The 19,343-nt window shown below is 53.2% G+C and overlaps 2 protein-coding genes across 6 annotated transcripts; one reads left to right on the top strand and one right to left on the bottom strand.

Annotated features, from left to right (window-relative positions):
- Positions 1 to 6,448: 6,448 nt before the first annotated feature.
- ZNF576 (zinc finger protein 576) lies at positions 6,449 to 9,819 on the bottom strand. Of its 4 annotated transcripts, none has more exons than XM_077849504.1 (4): positions 9,109 to 9,819; positions 8,839 to 8,939; positions 7,284 to 7,537; positions 6,449 to 7,184 (listed from the first exon to the last, which is right to left on the bottom strand). In XM_077849504.1, exons 3-4 carry the CDS (start codon positions 7,447 to 7,449, stop codon positions 6,757 to 6,759), a joined length of 594 nt encoding a protein of 197 aa, XP_077705630.1. In that variant the 5' UTR covers positions 7,450 to 7,537; positions 8,839 to 8,939; positions 9,109 to 9,819; the 3' UTR covers positions 6,449 to 6,756. The 4 variants fall into 4 exon arrangements, with proteins under 4 accessions (XP_077705630.1, XP_077705623.1, XP_077705614.1 ...); XM_077849497.1 differs by having other exon boundaries at positions 7,284 to 8,255; positions 9,109 to 9,818; XM_077849488.1 differs by having other exon boundaries at positions 7,284 to 8,294; positions 9,109 to 9,818.
- IRGQ (immunity related GTPase Q) lies at positions 9,097 to 17,398 on the top strand. Of its 2 annotated transcripts, none has more exons than XM_077849454.1 (3): positions 9,097 to 10,077; positions 10,547 to 11,078; positions 12,488 to 17,398. In XM_077849454.1, exons 2-3 carry the CDS (start codon positions 10,549 to 10,551, stop codon positions 13,854 to 13,856), a joined length of 1,899 nt encoding a protein of 632 aa, XP_077705580.1. In that variant the 5' UTR covers positions 9,097 to 10,077; positions 10,547 to 10,548; the 3' UTR covers positions 13,857 to 17,398. The 2 variants fall into 2 exon arrangements, with proteins under 2 accessions (XP_077705580.1, XP_077705590.1); XM_077849464.1 differs by lacking the exon at positions 9,097 to 10,077 and adding an exon at positions 10,084 to 10,227.
- The last annotated feature ends 1,945 nt before the right edge of the window (positions 17,399 to 19,343 follow it).

A 19,343-nucleotide genomic window follows, 5' to 3' on the forward strand; every position in this document is an offset into this window, starting at 1 on the left:
CTACTGTCATCCACATGGTCCTGGCTGAGTGGCCATGGCCTGGGTCCTGCCATGGTGGAAGAGGACGGTGAGCGTGGAGAGGTACATGTGATCTCCAGCCCCAAAGTGGCACATACTGCTCCCATTTACTTCCCTTTGCTGAGAAATTAATCACATGGCCACAGCTCAGGGCAAGGGAATCTGGGAAAGGTGGTGTAGCCAATGTCCAGAAAGCAGAGAATGATTCGTGGAGTGGTAGGGGACAGCTAATGTTCTCTCTGCTGCCTGAGAACCTTTGCAGAGAGGACTTTAATTATAATCAGAGCTGTGCTTCCTGGGTGCCAAGTGCCGGTCCAAGAGCTTTATATATATTGACTCATAGAAGTTGTGTATCTAGGAACTTACAAAAATAGAACCTTAATTATAATTACAGCTGCCATTTCCCCAGCACTTACAGAGTGCTGCATTTTATTTGCATGAGATCATCAGATCCTTAGAATAACTCTGTGAGGTAGGGACTGTGATCCATTAATTCATTTAGGGAATATCTTCTGAGTCCCTGACGAATACTGCACACTGTGAATATACCAGTGAATAAAGCCCTTGTCCTCATGGAGCTTACTCGGGGGTGGGTAGGCCCACTGACAGGGACAGATGGTAAACAAGATGTAGTGTATGCTGGATGGTGGTAGGTGCTGTGGAGAAGAATAAAGCCAAGGAGGGAGAACAGTTCTGGAAGGGGGTTGCCATTTTAAACAGTGTAGCCCTCCCCCAGGGAGCAGGAACTGTGCGCTTGGGCGGGAAATGCAGTCCAGGCAGGAGGAGGCAGGAGCCCGCCCAGTGTCAGAGAGGGCAGAGCTGGAGGGATGAGGGCAGAAAGGAGCAGAGGGCCGGCTCATTATAGCTTTGTTGAAACTTGGCTCTTGCTCTGAGTTGGGAAGTACTAATTCATAGAAGTTTGGCACCAGAGCTCCTTTGAAAATAGAAGCCTAATTATAATGATAGCTACCATTTACTGAGCATTTACTGTGTGCCAAGCCCTGTTCTAAGGCACTTTACGTGTGTTAACTCATAGAAGCTTGGCAACTAAGAATCTTCAAGAATAGAACCTGAATTACCGTAATGGCCATCATTAAATCAGCGCTCACGGTGGACCAGGCCCTGGGCTAAAGTGCTTTATATGGACAACCGCATCGGATCCTTATGAGGTAGGGGCTGTTATTTATTTATTCATTCATTCAACAGTGATGTGTTGAGCACCTGCGAGATACTGGCAGTATCCTGGGAGCTGGGAGTAGAGCAGAGAGCATGAAGAACAAGAATAAGAATCCCTGCCTTTGTGGAAACCCCTATTATAATGGGGAAGACCGATACTTTTTTTCTTTTTTTAAGATTTTATTTATTCATGAGAGACACAGAGAGAAGCTAAGACATAGGCAGAGGGAGAAGCGGGTTCCTCGCAGGGAGCCCAGTGTGGGACTTGATCCCCAGACTGGGGATCAGGACTTGAGCTGAAGGCAGACGCTCAACCGCTGAGCCACCCAGGCATCCCAAGACAGATACTTTTTTTTTTTTTTTTTTTTAATTTTTTTTTTAATTTATTTATGATAGTCACAGAGAGAGAGAGAGGCAGAGACACAGGCAGAGGGAGAAGCAGGCTCCATGCACCGGGAGCCCGACATGGGATTCGATCCCGGGTCTCCAGGATCGCGCCCCGGGCCAAAGGCAGGCGCCAAACCGCTGCGCCACCCAGGGATCCCCAAGACAGATACTTTTTAAGTGAAATGTATAAAACATACAGACTTTAGAAGGTAGTAAGTGGCTGTGGAGGAAAACAGGGTGGGGAGGCTTGTACCTGTATGTGAGGCGGTTTCAAGTAGGGTGGTCATGGAGGCTTCAGTGAGAAGGTGACTTCAGAGCCAAGACCAGGAGTAGGGAGGAGTAGGGCACCTGCACTGTCTGCAGGGACCATGAGTGCAAAGGCCCTGAGGTGAAGCCCAACCTGAGGTATTTATGGAAGAACACTTAGAGCATGAAGCTGTTGCTAAGGAAGGCAGGGGAAGACTGGTAGGAAGGTAAAGTCAAGGAGGGGCAGAGGACCAGGCCTGGTAGGCTGTTCTACCAATTTGGGTTGTGTCTCCACGTCTGAGTCATTGTCATAACCCTCAGAGGTATAGGGGCTATTATCACAACCATTTTACGGCTATTCAGCCAGGGCATAGGGAGGTTGACTTAATAGCTACAGCTTTTAAGAAGCGGAGCCTGGGTTTGACTACAGACGGGTGGATGCAGGGCATACATTCTTAACCATTAAGCCACATACCAGAAATGGCAGCCTGGCTGTCCATAGCCACCGTCTGACTGGCAGGAGTGTGGTGGTCTCCACACAGAGTTACAGTGTGGAGTGTGTTGGTCTCCTCGGAGTTACTGAGGTTTTTTAAATCATGTTGGTTATCAACATTTAAAAACAGGCAGCTTTGGGATCCCTGGGTGGCGCAGCGGTTTGGCGCCTGCCTTTGGCCCAGGGCGCGATCCTGGAGACCCGGGATCGAATCCCACGTCGGGCTCCCGGTGCATGGAGCCTGCTTCTCCCTCTGCCTGTGTCTCTGCCTCTCTCTCTCTCTCTCTGTGACTATCATAAAAAAAAAAAAAAAAAAAAAAAAAAAAAAAAAACAACAGGCAGCTTTCACATCAAAATGAAGGTTCAGGGTTTCTCTTGAAGACTATGAGGTCTAGAGTGCTGAACCCACAATCTCATGGGGCAGGAGCTTGCTAGAGCTGGCTAAGGGTTACCTCCCGCTAATGGGGCATTCCTCCCCTGTGCTCATTCCTCTCTATCTGGCATCTGGACCCTCATATCCTGCTTGCTTCACTGATGATGGTACCTGCGTGGCCATAAAGAACACTTTCGTTTTGATGCCTGTTACAGAATCTTATACCAAAGCATCTGTCAAAACCCACACTTTTCATCCTAGAAGCTCAGAATCTGAGAACCTGACATTTATCCACTCTTCAAGTTGAGACTTTCATAACCACTATAGCTTAACATCAATGAATCTCAGAATCGTCAAAGCAGAAAATCACAGCTCATTAAAATACCACGGATGGATTTTATTTCCTGGAGCAGCACACTTAAGCACTTTTCTGCCCTAAGACAGGGCTTTCTAAGCATGGATGTAGAGAGTCATCCAGTTATCAGCAAAAATTCCTAAGGATATGTCAGACTGGGAATCAAGAGACCTAATCTGCTGCCTGGGGTCATTCAGTTGCTCAGGGCCCAGACAGGATATGAACACCAAGCTAGGAATTCCAAGAGAGGATTTAACACAGGGCAGTCATTATGCAGCTGTTAGAAGTCTGAGAGCACAAATGTGGAAAAATGAGGCAACTGAGCAATTTGTGCCTACAGAAAGCTCCCACCTCTAGGACTAGGGTACAGGTCCAGCAGGATTTTGGAGGACAGGCCATGTGCAGAGGTTTAAACCTCAAGAGGTTTAGCACAGTACTGGTGCTGATATGGAAAGGCACTGGAGTCTGAGCTGCTGCTGGAGGGCTTCCAGCAGGATCCCAAAGCAAGGTGACTGCCTTCCCCTTCTTCCTATCTTCTTTATGCTCATACATCTCGTAGGCAGAACTTGAGGAAGCCAGTTCTGGAGGGAGTCTGGGAAACCTAATTGCAGAAAGCCCAGCATCACAGCATCACAGGGAGGGCTGCAGGTCGAGAGCCTCTAGGTAGACAGTAGGCATAGTCAAGCATTTTTTGAGCCTCTGAGATCAACACTATCTTAGGTACTGAGGAAGTGAGGAAGACAAAACACTTGCCCCCAAGAGTTTGGATTCCAGAGCAAGGACAGAGATAATGACAAAAGCGGGATAATCTCAAGTATTGAAGAGTGCTAGGAAGAAACAAAGTCAGGGTAAGGGTTGGTGGTGCTACTTTAGCCAAGCAGGTCAAGGAGAACCTCTCCGAGGATGTAGCATGTATTGATTCCTAAGTAGCAAGTTCTGGGTAAGAGCACTCGAGGCAGGGGGAAGAGCAAGTGCAAAGGCCCTGAGGTAGAAGCCAGCCTGGCATGTGTGACTAGAGTATAGTGAAGATAAAGTAGGGAGGTAGTTGAGATTGCTTAGTGGGGTGGGGCTCCATCATTGTTGGGTTTTCTGGGCCTGGGTAAGGTCTTTGGATGTTTTCTACAGGATGCCATTGGAGGATTTTAAATGAGGAGTTGTGTGTGCTGATTTAACGTACACTGGATGTGGTCTGTAGTGGACCGGAGAGGGCAGCTGTGGTCGCAGGTCTGGGGTGGGGGGTGGGGGGAACACTTAGGAGATCCCTGTGGGGAGGGCCTGTCAGACTCCAGAATTTAGAAGTTGAGTACACAGTTGACCGATCTGATGGTAGTGGTGTAGGTGGGGGCTGTAGGAGTCACACTGACCCTTTTTATGTTTTGGGGACTTTTATTCATCATCCAAGTGACTTTCTTCTCCTGGGGAGAAGTCTGGGGTTTGAGCTGAACATAAAGATTTGGAAGTCACCAGGATGCTATTTAAAGTCTTGGGAATCTATGACATCTGGAGAGTGGAGAGAAGAGGAAGAACACAGGCAGGCTGCTGTCTGTCTCAGGGGAGCATGTGTGATTAGTGCCTCAGGTTTGGGTTTGAGGGAACCGCTGTGGGGGTGGTGTGAAACATCTGGGTTGGAGACTTCTGAGCTATCACCAGGTGCAGAGGAAATGTTTGGCTTTGGTGAAGTCGGTATTTTAGGATAGAGTAATGGCCGACTGACTCCAAACCACCAATTTCCCCAAAAGTCACCCCAGCAGAGCTCCAGGCTGGCTGGCCCTGTCCAGATCCTACAGGACACACACACAGCCCCCTACTAGAGGTAGTATTTCCCAGGGTGGGAATCCCGGCTTCCGGGCTCAGAGTAGGTTGTATGTCCATCAGGCAAGAGGTCAGCAAACTTACTATAGAGGACCAGATGGCCCTTTACTATTTTAGGCTTTATGGGCCATACGGTCTCCATTGCAACTAACTACTCAAATCTGCCGTTCTGTGCTACCGACAGGCTGTAAATTATGCTGCATGTGACAGAGACCCAAAATAATGGTGATTTAAACAAGATTGAGGTTTATTTCTCTCTTATATGATCGTATGGAAGTGGATATTCTAGGGCTGGTATGACGACTCTGCTCCATGTAGTCAACAAGGGACCCAGGCTTCTGCTGTCTTGCGGCTCTGGCATCCCATATATTGCTCTCATGGTCCAAGATGGCTGGATACCATGTCCACACTCCAGGCAGGAAGGTGGAGGAAAAGGCGTGTCCCTTTCTGAAGCTTGAGAACTCTACCCAGGATTTAGCCAGAACTCCGTCACCGTGCCACACCTAGCTGCAAGGAACCCTGGGAAATGGAGTGCTAGTAGCTACCATGTACCTAGGTAAAAATTGGGAAACAGCTATCCTCTACCAAATTTACCTCAGCTATGGGCTTTAAAAACATCCCTCAGTTCAGATAGTGTCTGTAATTATTGTATGCAGGGCATCAACCGGGGTCTCTAAGGGGGGCAGGGCAGGTAATCCAGAGTCCTGACCACACTCAGTACTGGCCTGGTGGGACCCAGCCCAGGGTTAGGGGTTTCAAGAGCTGAAAATAGGATCTTAATGGGAACTCTCCCAGTGTTGGCCAAATACAACAGGAAACAGAAGGTATCCCTGTTTGATTTCAAACCAGATTCCCCACAGGGCCAGGCCAGCTCTGACCTGAGCTCCCCCCTCCCAGTGCCCTTCTTTTTATTTATTTTGCGAAAGCGTGCGTGTGCACATGCGTGTGGGGGATGAAAGGGGGCGGGGGTGTGGGTATTGAGAATCAAGCAGGCTCCCTGCTCAGCAGAGCCCGAAACCAGGCTGGATCTCATGACCCTGAGGTCATGACCTGAACCAGAATCAAGAGTCCCACATTTAACCAACTGAGCCCCCTCACTATGCCCTTCTTATATTTTCTGGCAATTCCTGCTCAAAAGCCAGAGTTTCTGATTTAGACATTTTAATACAGATCTTTTCTGTTTTTAGATACTATTTGCTATTTTATTCATGTCATCTCACCTAAACATCTAGAAAATATTCCATGACTAGAATGGTACATGAAATTAAGCGGGCAATAGATTACTGGGGAAGGAGCCCAAATCCAAATACCAAGGCCCCTCAGTGAGTGGGAAAGACTGTGACAGGGAATGGGAGAAGACAGGGACTTGAATTGCAACCCCCACATGACTCAGACAGCCCCCAACTTTGCTACCGCACCCCAAAGGCCCAAGTTTCCCCACATCTGAGACCCTTCCAGGGACATTACAGCCCCGCCACACCTCACCCTCCCTGTCCCCCTTCAGGCACAAAACCAGGGGGAATTTGCTCCTACAGCTCATGGCATCCATCTGGGAAGAATTAAAGGTGATTACACAATCTGCAGCTAGTTGTGATTTCAAACTATTTAATTGGAAACAAGGGAGATACAAATAACAATTTTCCCTTTTGCTTGTTCATTTCTCTTAAAAGATTTCACTAATTTCGCTATATCCCTGAAGGCCTTTGTGTCCTCCAAAGACTGAATCTGGAGATGAGCATCTTCTGGGTCCTATTTATCAGGAGTCCTTTGCCTGTCCAGGGAGGGAAGCACATCCTTCCAAGGCGCCCATCCCTTATCAGAGGTGGGTTCTAGTAGCCACAGAACCCATCCCCCCCACACACACACCCATTGCCCTAGGGAGGGTGTAACCCTCACTCAGAGTTCCCCCCGGGCATGCCGGATGTAGTGTTGATGCAGCCCAGCTTCCTGGGCAAAGTCCTGACCACACTCAGTGCAGGCAAAGGGGCCTGGAGGGACACGGGTCTCATGCGCCTGGCGGTGCCGCCTCAGAGAAGCAGCCTGCCCAAAGGTCTTGCCACAGTCAGGGCAGGGGAATGTAGGGTGGGCAGCGGTGGGTGCAACTGGCGTGGAGGGCCTGGCTGCTGGACCGTGGCTGCGCTGATGGGCGAGCAGGGCCTTGGAGGAGGGGAAGGAGCGGGCGCAGGTGAAGCAGATGAAGAGGGCCCCCTGCAGCTTCTGGGCCACGAAATCAGCTGGGTGCTCCCGCTTCATGTGACGCTCCTGGAACTTGGAATCGGCGAAGGTGATGAGGCAGCGGGTGCACTGCGGGGCCCCCAGGTGGCCTGAGGGACGTGGGGAGAGGTCGGGGGGAAGCCAGCAAGAGTCACCAGGACCTCTCCCAAGCCCCAGGGTCTTGCCAACAATTTACATTCAGTGCTTACTATATGCCAGCTGTACGTCAGGGCTGGACAGTGGCACAGGCAAACTATTACAGGACGTTTTATGGATGAGCAGACTGAGGCTCTGAAAGGTTAGGCAACTTGCTAGGAAATGAAATGGTGGAGTCAGGAATGGAACCCAGGGAGTGTGCTCTCCCAGCAGAGCCATGTGATTAGAGCACAGCCTCTGGAGCCAGACTACTTGGCACTGAATCCCAGATCTGCCACTTCCTAGGCAAGTACAACGGTTTCCTCATCTGGAAAATGGGGTCATAACCATATCAGTATGGTTGACTGATCAGTACAGTTACAACTACCTCATGGGGTTGTTGGAGGGAGTAAATGGGTTATTACTTCATATAAAGTGCTTAGAACAGTGCTACACAGTGGTTTGCGGTTACTCGTATTGAGAAAGAGAAAAGCAGCTTGACAGGGGCTGGCCTGGCACTCACAGCTAGGCCTTGGTGTTCTCCTGTTGAACAGAAGCAGTTTCACAGAACCTTGTCAGACAAAGCCACGCTGTGACTGAGATGAATCACATCAAGACCATGCCAGAGTAACGTCTGAACACAGACAAAACATGAACATTGTCCAAGCCACAAAAATGACCAAACATCCCCCTATCCTGGCTCACAGGAGGGGCTGCTGCTGCTTTATCAATCACAGCTTGAGCCTTTGTACCCCCCCTCCTGGATAAGATTTATTTACACAGCCAACCTATCTTTTGCCCCTACTTACTGGCAGCATTTAATTGGAACAAAACCCTTCCTTGAACCTTCTCCCAAATCACCTAAGATAAGTCCTTTCTAACACTGAGATGCCCCACAGTGCTTCAGGGTGTGTGTGCTTCCTCAGTGCAATGAGTGATAAACCCAACTTGTTCAAATGCAGGTGTGTTCCTGGTGGTCTTTGGCCGGAGGACCTTGACACTGGAGCTCATTGTCCCAGATAACCTCTTTGCCTCAGTTCCCTTATCTGAAAGCAATGCCAATTCCATTGGGTCTGTCAGGAGGACTGAGATAATGAAGGTTAAACTCTTAGAAAGCGCCCAACACCTAGTAAGCATTCAGTAGAAGCTGTTGCTATCCTATGTCAAACTGGCTACCTCTGCTAACAGCAGACTCCCCGATATCAAACCTTCCCCATCTCTGCCACTAATCCCCTTTACAGCCGTGTCACCTGAGTAGTGGCAACCTCTTTTGACAGGGAAACCCGAGCCCAAGTCACACACCCAAAGTCTGGGGCAGAGTTGGCACTGGAACCTCGGGTCTCCTCTCTCAGTGTCCAACATTTTCTCCCACCCAAGCCTCTCTGGGTGCCACTCTGTCCGTCCAAACTGCAGCCCATTCGAACTTACGTGGCCAGAGCGGGATGGGTACATCTGAGCACAATAAAGGTAAGGGTAGAGAATGGCAGTTCCTGGTAGGGCAGCTTATAAACCATTTATTACAGCCCCTTTGCAGCAGGCGAGTGCTTGTTACATGCCTGGGACACTGAAATCCTTTTAGCTAGCTAGCATCGGCTCCAGCACCCCACCCGTCTGGCCAGCAGCACTCACAGATGTCGCCTCCTGGGCTGCGGGGACTCCTCTCCTGGGACGGATCCTGCTGCTCCGTGGCCCCTTCGAGATGCGGGTCCTCCATAACGCCTGGGATCCCTCTGGTCAAGAGAGCAGCGCGCATGACAGGACAGTAAATCAAGTGAAGTCGCTCATGTATCCATTGCATGAAGGGGCCCGCAATCCTATGACCTCCGGCAGGCTCCCCTTGCTTCCCGCCCACCCCCACCCCACCCCACCCCGTAAGAGGCCATCCTCTTGAACTCTAACCTGGTGGAGCTCTCCTCAGGGAAGCTTCGACCCTCTCAAAAGATCCGACTCCCCAGGCCTGTGATACCCCGTGGAGCCGTCTGACCTGCGTGAGACCTCTGGCCTCCCACATCTAACTCCCTGAAGTGCGGGCATGGAACCCTTGATCTCTTGACACCAGCTCTCCCACGTGTCTTGAGGCAGGTAGTGGCGCCCCGGGTCTAACCCGCCTCCTCCCGGGAGGCATCTTTCTCTGACATCCTGTGACCCTCGTTCCACCCCGGGCCCCCGCCTCCCACGCGCGCCTTCAGCCTCGGTTCCCTCCTCCCGAGGCCGGGTAGCCCCAGGCCTCGGCTTTTCTCCGGACAGCAGCGGGCAGCTCTCGTGGCGCCAGTCGGCCGCTCGTCACAGCGCCGCCACCCGGAGGGAAGCGGGGTAGGGCCCCCGAGGCTCAAGGTCCCAGGGGCTCCCACGCCCTTTCGCCGGAGGAGCCTCTCGACGCCGAAAGCCCGGCTACTATCCGGCAGTGACGCAGTCGCGCCAGCCGGGTCCTCAGAGAAACGGGAGGGGTCCTTCCCCGCAGCGGGATGCGTTATGATGACGTTGCGGCCGCCCGTGCCGGACCGACCTCCGCTTCTTGCGCAAATGTGGCCGGGCGCTGCTGGCGCGCAGGCGCTCTGACTCCCTCATTGTTCGGGGCCCTGCGGCAGCAGCAGGGGGGAGCCGGCGCGCTTCGATTGCTCCGCGCAGCCGCCGCCAAGGGCTGTAGCCCCGAGGTCACGCTTCCAAGACACACCCCCTCCTTAAAAGAGTGACGTCAGGTTAGAGCCCTCGGAACGGGTCTGGACGGCCCCCCCTCCGCCCCCCGCCCCAAATCGGGGCGCCCTAACCTCTTCGGCCTCCGTCCGCCCGACCCCAAGGGCGGGGCTTCTCAGCGGCTGACCCGCCGCCGCGGATCGCGCTCTCCGGTGACTGCCAGCGCTTTGCTCGGTTAGTGGTTTGGAAGGGAGGAGTGCGGGAATAAAAACATCCATGTCCCTGAGGGAGGAGGGGCCTGGAGGTCCGGATGTCTAAGATTTTGAAACCGAGAGAGTGGGGCGCCTGGGCGGCTCAGCCGGTTGAGCGTCTGTCTTCTCTCAGGTGATGATCCCCGGGGTCCTGGGGTGGAGCCCCGCATCAGGCTCCCGCTCAGCGAGGAGTGGGCTTCTCCCTCCGCCCCTCCCCCCCGGCTGTGCTCTCTCTCTCTCTCTCTAAAATCAATAAAATATATATTTTTAAATGTATCCAGAAAGAGGGCGGACAAGCCACCCGGGTCCTTGGGGAATAGACAGGGCGTGGGTGCCGGATGTTTCCCTGGGAATGACACGCAAGAATGGAGGGGGGACAGAGTGAGCAGACCAGGAAAGAAAAAGGTGGAGTGCTCCCTGACCCGGGTCTGCACCACCCCCTTGCCTTCCAGGTATGCCACCGCCACGGGGTGACGTGACCGCCTTGTTCCTGGGGCCTCCGGGCTGTGGCAAGTCCGCGCTGATCGCAGCGCTGTGCGACGGGAATGTGGAGACCATAGAGATTCCCGAGGGCCGGCCGGACTCCGGGATCCCCAGCCTGCGAGCATTGGGCCCTGGCCTCTTCCTGGGCGAGCTGAGCTGTCCGCCCGCAGCGCCAGGGCCCTGGGCGGCGGAGGCCAACGTGCTGGTATTGGTGCTGCCCGGCCCCGAGGGGAACGGGGAGCCCCTGGCCCCAGCGCTGGGAGAGGCAGCGCGGGCCGCACTGGCCCGAGGGACCCCGCTGCTGGCTGTGCGGAATCTCCGCCCTGGGGAGTCACAAGATGAAGCCCAGGCCCGGGATCAGACCGCGGCCCTGCTGAACGGCGCGGGGTTGGGGGCCGCTGCTCTCTTCGTGCTGCCCGCGGACTGCGGCCGCCGAGACGGCTGCAAGGAATTGGAGCGCCTGCGGGTGGCGCTGCGGAGCCAGGCGGAGGTGCTGCAGAGGTGAGCGAGGACTTGAGGCCTAGTGCTTTACATTTCACACCCAGAAAATGTTCTTTGAGATCGCGAGACCCCACCCCCAGTGAGTTTGGGGCAGGCCTTAACAGGATAGCTGCTGGGGGCCCTGCTCTCTGGCCCTGGTCCTGCCCCTCAGCGCAGGTTTTGAGGTCAGCGAGGCTCCACTCCAAGCCAGCACTCAATGCTGAAGCCTTTCTTGTCTTCTGGGCTCCGCCCCACCAAAAGGTCAGCTCGAGGTTCTGACCCGTCCTCCCAGGTTCTGCCCCCCGCAAGCATTCTCAGGTCCCAAGCCCTGCTTCACTGAGCATTTTAGGAGAGGCGAGGACCTAATGCCCAAATACTTCCCCCATGGCAAAAGTTTGGAGGAAGGCTTACTCAGCACACAAGCCTGCGATCCCCGCCAAGATGTTACCCAGGGATTCACACTTTCGAGCCCTCCTCGTCCTCTCCACCTTCAGCTTTGCTCCACCTTCAGCTTTGTTCTCAAGCTACACTAGTCCTTGTAAAGCCACACCCTCAGTGAGCCTTGCCCTTTCTGGATTTCCTCCCCCTCTACCTTTCTTTAATCCCAATCCCATCTCATTTCTATGCCCACTCGCTGGCTACCTCCTAAATCCTCCCCCCCCCCCATCCCTGGCCACCTGTTTTATAGAAGTCCAAATGAGGCCCACTGGGTCAGTGCACATCTTTTTTCCTTAGCCACTCCTTGGTAAGCACTAATAAGCGAGGCTTTTCCCCTCACTGGCCCTTCTTCGCCTCAGTAAACCTAGTCTCTGCAAAGAGCGCCCTGGGTGACCTTGCTCCGGTCCAAAGGTGCTTGCCTTTCCTTTAGCCCACAATACAGTTGCAAGTCAGTCTTTGCGGGAGCCCCATCTTCCAGGAGTTTTGCTTGGCCTTTCTTAACCCTGCAAGGCCCTTGGGAAAGTGCCCCCTCCCCCAAAGACTGAATCTCAGAGAAGATTTAGCAGGTTTCCCTTTTTAGGTTTTGTCAGAAACCTGACCTCAACCAACCTGCCCCCCTCCCCCCATTTTATTTTTTTGTTTTTTAAAAAGATTTTATTTATTTATTCATGAGAGATACACAGAGAGGCAGAGACACAAGCCGAGGGAGAAGCAGGCTCCATGCAGGGAGCCCGATGTTGGACTCCATCCTGGGATCACGCCCTGAGCTGAAGGCAGACGCTCAACCACTGAGCCACCCAGGCGTCCCCTTCCCCCTGCTTTAAGCCCTAATTCCTATATATTTTATGATGAGTCTGGCTCCTCTGTCTTCTTTCAGAGGTTATTCAAAAACTCCACCCATATCATCCTAGTCTGGTCCCATCCCCATAATGCAGCTCTCCCGCGTTTAAACCCTCTTCTGCTCTTGACCCTCCCTTTCCCTGTCCCCTTAGGCTCCTGCCCCCGGCACAGGATGGCTTCGAGGTACTGGGTGCGGCAGAGCTGGAGGCCGTGCGGGAGGCTTTTGAGACCGGTGGCCTGGAGGCGGCGCTGTCGTGGGTTCGCGCTGGCCTGGAGCGACTGGGCAGCGCGCGGCTGGACCTGGCCGTGGCCGGCAACGCCGATGTGAGCCTTGTGCTGAACGTGCTCCTTGGGCTGGATCCCGGTGACCCAGATGCCGAGCCTGTTTTCATGCCCGCGGGGCCCACGCCCCACCCGGCCCCAGAGCGTCCCAATGTGGTGCTCTGGCACGTACCTCTGGGCTCCGCGGGCACTGCTGCCGCCACCCCCCATCCGACCCACTACGACGCCCTCATCCTAGTCACCCCGGGGGCCCCCACTGAGAAGGACTGGGCTCAGGTTCGGCCCTTCGTGCTGCCAGATGCGCCGCTGGTCGGCGTGCGAACAGACGGTGAGGGCGAAGATCCAGAGTACCTGGAGGAAGAGGACGAGGCGGAGAAAGAGAAGCCCAGCTGCGAGAGCTTAGAGAACACAGGCGGAGAGGGGGTGAAGAATGCACGCAGTGAGGGAAGGGAGAAACGTGGCCCGGGATTGCAGAAAGGTAGCGAGGAAGATTCCGAGAAAGCAGGCAGCGGGGAAGGCTCGGAGAAAGCGGGCAGCGAGAGTGTGCCGCCTGTTGGCGGTGGCGGGAAGAAATCAGGCAGTGGGGACGCGGAGCGTGCGGCCGCGCTGAGCCCCGAGGATGAGACGTGGGAGGTGCTGGAGGAGGCGCCGCCACCCGTGTTCCCGCTGCGGCCTGGCGGCCTCCCGGGGCTCTGCGAGTGGCTGCGGCGCGCGCTGCCCCCGGCCCAGGCGGGGGCGCTGCTGCTGGCGCTGCCCCCCGCGTCTCCCCACGGGGCGCGCATGAAGGCGGCGGCGCTGCGGGCCGGGGCGTGGCGGCCGGCTCTGCTGGCCAGCCTGGCGGCGGCGGCGGCGCCCGTACCCGGCCTAGGCTGGGCGTGCGACGTGGCGCTTCTGCGGGGTCAGCTGGCCGAGTGGCGGCGGGCGCTGGGGCTCGAACCCGCCGCGCTGGCTCGACGCGAGCGCGCGCTCGGCCTGACCCCGGGGGAGCTGGCGGAGCGGACGCACTTCCCGGGCCCGGTGACGCGCGCCGAGGTGGAGGCCAGGCTGGGCGCGTGGGCGGGCGAGGGCACTGCGGGGGGCGCGGCGCTGGGGGCCCTTTCCTTCCTCTGGCCCGCGGGCGGCGCGGCGGCCACCGGCGGCCTGGGTTACCGCGCGGCGCACGGCGTCCTGCTGCAGGCCCTCAGCGAGATGCAGGCCGATGCCGAGGCGGTGCTGGCACCCCATGTGCCCGCGCAGTGAGGGGTGGGACGCGGGTCTGGGGGGCTGCCGGGGTGCCCAGTGCCCCTCCTGCTTGGCTCCCCCAGGGGCTGAGGACTCCACGTCCTGGTTAGAGGGATAGGGATTGGGGGGGTCCAGATGCATGGGATGTCTGGGCCTCTGAGGTAGCGGAGCTGGGGGCCACCACTCAGAATGCTGGGTGCTTGAAGGGAATGAGGGCTTTGAATTCATTGGGGTGGACTTTAAGATTCCAGTTGCTGGGTGGTGGGAAGTCTCCATCTACAGGAGGGAACAGGGGACTGTGCAAAAGAGCTGCAGAACCTTTGATCAGGAATAGAGAGATGTCTGTTATTTGCTGCTGGGGGGCGGGGGGGGGGAGGGCCTGGTGAGCCAGATTCTTTTCCCAGCTGTTGTGGGGAGGATGGTCCCAGAAAAACGAGGGAAGTAGGCAAGAGGTCTGGGCATGGTGGGCCCTGGGGGTAGCCAGAGACCAGGAATGAGGCCTTCTGGTGTGAAGGACAGGAACCCATACCTCAGAGGTATCTCCCACAAATTCCTTATGGATTTGGACCCTGGCAATCACCTCTCTCAGTGCGAGTTTGGAAAGGGACATGACTACCCACCCCCCTTTTATAAGTGCTGAGTGATTCAAGGGATCTTTGGTGTGTCTGTTCCTTTGTCCCTCTTTCCCTTAGTGGTTTCTATCTCTTTTTGGTCTTGATTTCTTCTATCATTAAGCCGAACCCTTTCTGGCCTTGATATTTTATACTCCTGCCTTTTTTGGAAAAGCAGCTATAATGCTGCACTGACAGATATTTCTGTGTTGGCTACCTCAGGTGTCCCCAAGAGGCTCTGCCCTCTGGTGTACACACAGGGCTGCGGAGAGCAAGAGACCCACAGAACAGCGAGGTAGTGTTCCAGACGGTGGGAGTGTGCCGTAAGTGAAGCAAAGGCAGAAACCACAGTGCCTGGAATGTTCTAGGCTGCCAACTATAGGTAGAAAAGATGCCACAGGTTACAGAGTTCTTGTATCAAAAAGCAGGAAAGGGGGACCCAAAAGGCCATTAAGTAGCATCTCTTTTATGAGAGATGGGGAGGGCAAAGCCCAGGGAGGGCAGGCTCTAGGCCCAACAACACACAGCAGGGTCCTATGTGGTCTGGCCCCAACCTCATCCCCTAACCGGCCTGATCTTCCGATGCCTGGGTGGGCCACCTTGGATCCTACCCCAGGATCTTTGCATTTGTTGTTCTTTCTGCCTAGAATGCTCTACCCCCGGATCTTCCCATAACTGGTTCCTTCTTATCAAGCAGATCTCCACTCAAACGTCCCCTCAGAGAAGCCATCCCTGTCCAGTGTAACTGAATCAGCTCACACGCCCCCATTACTCTTCTCAGCCAGTTATTTCCCTTGCAGCAATTTTTACTGTAGGCAATTACCTTATTTATTTATTTACCTATTTAATAGCTATTGTCCTTTTACCTGTTTTGTTCTCTGCTCTACCCCCAACACCTAGAAGAGTGCTTGACCCACAGTAGGTGCTTAGTAATTATTTCTTTTCATTCATTAGTCAGTGGCAGACTGGAATTTAGATTGTCGGCCTCTTGCCACAAGACAGGGAAAATGAGCAAGGTGGGGAGAAACAAGCATCTGATGGGAGAGAAAGCTCCTGTCTGAGGTCAGGGGATCTGGGAAGCAAGCACGGCTTTGCCACTGTCACTCTGGGTGACTTGGACCAGTGCCTTATGTTCCATCTGAGAAATGAAAGGGCCGGACGAGAACCGTATATACTTGCAAGATCCTATTTTCTTTGACAGCAGGAGACAAGGGTGACCGATCTGAGAGACAGGTCCTTTGCCAGATGGTATTCCCATGTCCATCTCGAACCCCTACCATTGGCACAATTTATCCCATCATAGTTGAGACGGCTGAGGGTGGAAAAAAGCATTTGGCTTTATACTGAATGGCTTCAGACATGGTCTTCAAAGGCCTTTGAGGCTTCGGGGAAAGGTATTTGCCCATCTCTGTAATATCCAGTACAACACTGTCTACCTCTCAATCTGGAATGCCAGCCATGGGAAAGTGGGAGAGGTACACAGCCGTGCTGTCCAACAGAAACGGGTTGTGAGCCACATCTGTAATTTGAAATGTCCTAGCAGCCACAGTAAAAATGTAAAAGAAAACAGTGAAAACTAGTTATGTTTTACTCAACCCAGTACACCCAAAACATTATTTCAACATGTAATCAATATAGAAAAGAATGAGATATTTTCCATTCCTTCATGCTGTCTTTGAAATCGGGTGTGTATTTTGCACTTAGCACATGTCTCATTCAGATGATAAATTCTCATCAGAAGTACTCCTGTTTAGCTTTCCTAAAGTTCATTAATAGAGAAAGAGATTCATACACCCAAGTTGTCCCGGTTATATTGAACAGTTTCCCAATAACTGAGGTGCATATCAGTTTTTAAGTAAAAATGAATAAACACCATTTTCTCAGTCACCCAAACCATGTTTTAAGTGCTCAGTAGCCACATGTGATGTGTGGCCACAGTACTAGACAGCACAGACCTAGAATACTCCCATCATCACAGGAAATTCTACAGAGATAGCTCTAGGGTCAGACAGTCCTCCTGACATTGGGGCAACCTTGGGGAAGTCACTCAGCAAATGGTATCTACCTCACAGGGTAATTGTAGGAATAGTGTATGTACATGCATTCTTCCCCCTGCCTCTCTCTCTCTCTCTCTCTCTCTCTCATACACACGCACATGTCAGCATGCTGCAGCCCTCCAGAGAAGCCTCGCATATGAGGAGCTCGAACATAAGTCTTGTTGCCTTTGCCCTTGGCCCTAGGCAGTACCCAGACAACTCTAGTCTGGGCACCTCTGTCTCATGCCCATGCCTTTGCTCACAGAGTGCCCTTGTCTTTTTCTGCCACTTTCACACCATCTCTGATTTGGTCTGGCCTAACATCTCTGCCCTGTGCTTCCCTCCCTCAAATTCCTTCTGCCCTTATGCCAAAGGGGATCATGCCAGAGATCATATCTGAGAAAGCAAGACCCAATTTTGTTTGCCTATGTCTCTTTTGGGGAGTGCTGGTTGTGTTTATATGTGTATGTGAGTTTATATGTGTATATGGACACTCTTGGGTGTCATGACTAATTTGGGGGAAGGGTTGTTTTTAAATTATGACTTTTGAAGGGAGTCCTAAACGTTGCTAGTGAGGCTTCTGTCTCTGGTAGCATCCAAGCAGAAAGATTAAGACTCCCTTGAGAACGGATTGCTGCTGCCCTCGGGGTGTTTCAACATCATACTTCCAGGCTGGAAGACCCTGGAAGGCAAGAATTCCAGGAAATGTATGCTACATCTTGGCATTGCCATCCATTACCAGAAGCAGAAGTAGAAGAGACAATCTCATCACCTTAGCTGAGTTTCATACATTTCTGGATAATGGTGAAGAGACTTGTATCCATTGGGGTGGGGAACCAGGGAGGGCTAATCCAGGGTGTGGTAGGCCTGTGGTGCTTTTTGAAGAGGTCAATAAAAATGAGTAGAAATACCACTATGTGTCTTTTCTTTTGGGGTTTGAAGGGGAAGATGCTTGGGATTTTGCTTAGGTCTGGGGAAGGAAAGGGCTGGAGATTGTACTGGCTCTGAAGGAGGAGGAGACCAAGGGTGGGGACTCCTGGGTCCTAGGAGAGGAAAGATGGGTGGTGAAGGAAAGAACCCCTTGAGCTGGAATCCAGAGACTCTGCGAGTATGTGTGTTGGGGGAGGGGAGGGTGGTGCAGGTGGAAACAAGACATTTAGACCTTAGAGAGCTTACAACAGTAAAGCATCCCAGCTCTGGAAGCAGCCTGGCCCATTAATGTCTCTCTGTAGCTGTGTTCTTGGAGAGGCCCTTCTGACTCTAGACCTGGCCACATGATTTGCCTGGAACAGCAAACACGATAGAAGTAGATGCTTGAGGGATGCCTGGGTGGCTTAGCGGTTGAGCATCTACCTTCAGCTCGGTGTGATCCCAGGTCCAGGAATCAAGTCCCACATTGAGCTCCCTGTGAGGAGCCTGCTTCTCTCTCTGCCTGTGTCTCTGCCTCTCTCTCTCTCTCTCTCTCATAAATAAATCTTTAATAGAGAAGTAGATGCTTGGAAAAAGTTCACATATTAGGGCTTCTTCTCACTGCACCCCTGTCACTACGTTCACACCAAGAAGTCCAGGCCAACCTGCTGGGTGAGTAGAGGCATGTGGCCCAGTCAGTCTTAACACCCCAAGCTATAGCCAGCCAACCGTCGGAAACCGAGCTGCCTGGCTGATAGAAGCCAAACCCAACAGAAGAGCCAGTCGGCTGATCCCAGACCAAACAGCAGACTAAATCACGAGTTAAATAAAAGGTGATTGTTCTAACTGACTACCTTTCAGAAGAAAGGTAGTCACAGAAGAGGTAGCTGCAGAAAGGCAACAGCCAAAGATAACAGATACAGTCTTACTCCCCCTCTCTGTGCTGGGGTCCTTTCTGCCCCTCGTCATGACCCAGTGATTAAAATCTGAAGCCCTTTGGGGATCCCTGGGTGGCTCAGCAGTTTAGCGCCTGCCTTCGGCCCAGGGCGTGATCCTGGAGTCCCGAGATCGAGTCCCACGTCAGGCTCCTTGCATGGAGCCTGCTTCTCCCTCTGCCTGTGTCTCTGTCTCTCTGTCTCTCTGTCTGTCTGTCTCTCTCTCTTTGGGTCTCTCATGAGTAAATAAATAAAATCTTTTAAAAAAAACTAAAAAAAACAACAAACAAAACAAAAAAAAACTGAAGCCCTGCCACTTTGTAGTCACGTGAACTCCACTGTAACATCCCTCCTCTGAGCCTCAGATTCTTCTGAAGACAGGGCTGAGAATAACAGTGCCTATCACGGGGAGCTGCTGCGAGGAGAAAATGAGAAGTATGTGCTAAGAGGCCGTGGCACCCATTCATGATGTTTAAGAAATACGTCCATGTTGCAGACCAGGATTGCACTTCTTAGCCTCCGTGGGGTTTGGCAGACCATGCAACTCGCTCCATCCCATGGGTTATGTCAGGTCCCTTCTGGGTCACAGCATTTAATCACCCACACGAGACTTTCCTGCACTTTCCCGTACACAGCAATGTTCGAGTTGGTGGCTACCCTAGGATCCTGATGAGCAGACAGTGCTAGACATGTAGGGTGAAGGAAGAATCAACTATTCGTGAATGGAGACTGGTTCAGCAAATACTGCTCTTCCTCCTCCCACTGGAAGGGGAATACACTTCCTTGCTCAGTTAATGTTGGTTTTGACCACAGGGTTTACTTTACTCAATGGAATGTTAGCACACCTGACCTCAGAGGGGCTCCTAATGCACTTGGGCTTTGTGCTCCTGTGATCTGCCATCAGAACACTAGCCAGGGAGCCACTGATCCCAGAACTTGTATCCTCCTCCCAAACTGGAGCCAAACCAGCTAATGCAGAGCCAGAAGGAGAACTACCCCAGCCACCCCCAAACC

This window comes from Canis aureus, chromosome 1, assembly GCF_053574225.1.
Source record: "Canis aureus isolate CA01 chromosome 1, VMU_Caureus_v.1.0, whole genome shotgun sequence".
Classification (NCBI taxonomy): domain Eukaryota; kingdom Metazoa; phylum Chordata; class Mammalia; order Carnivora; family Canidae; genus Canis; species Canis aureus.

Coding starts and splice junctions, on each gene's coding strand:
- ZNF576 (XM_077849504.1), bottom strand. CDS start 7,449: ATGGCTCTGCTGGGAGAGCACACTCCCTGGGTTCCATTCCTGACTCCA. Junction 7,185..7,283: donor TGACGTACAGCTGGCATATA/GTAAGCACTGAA, acceptor CACGTCCCTCAG/GCCACCTGGGGGCCCCGCAG.
- IRGQ (XM_077849454.1), top strand. CDS start 10,549: ATGCCACCGCCACGGGGTGACGTGACCGCCTTGTTCCTGGGGCCTCCG. Junction 11,079..12,487: donor CAGGCGGAGGTGCTGCAGAG/GTGAGCGAGGAC, acceptor CTGTCCCCTTAG/GCTCCTGCCCCCGGCACAGG.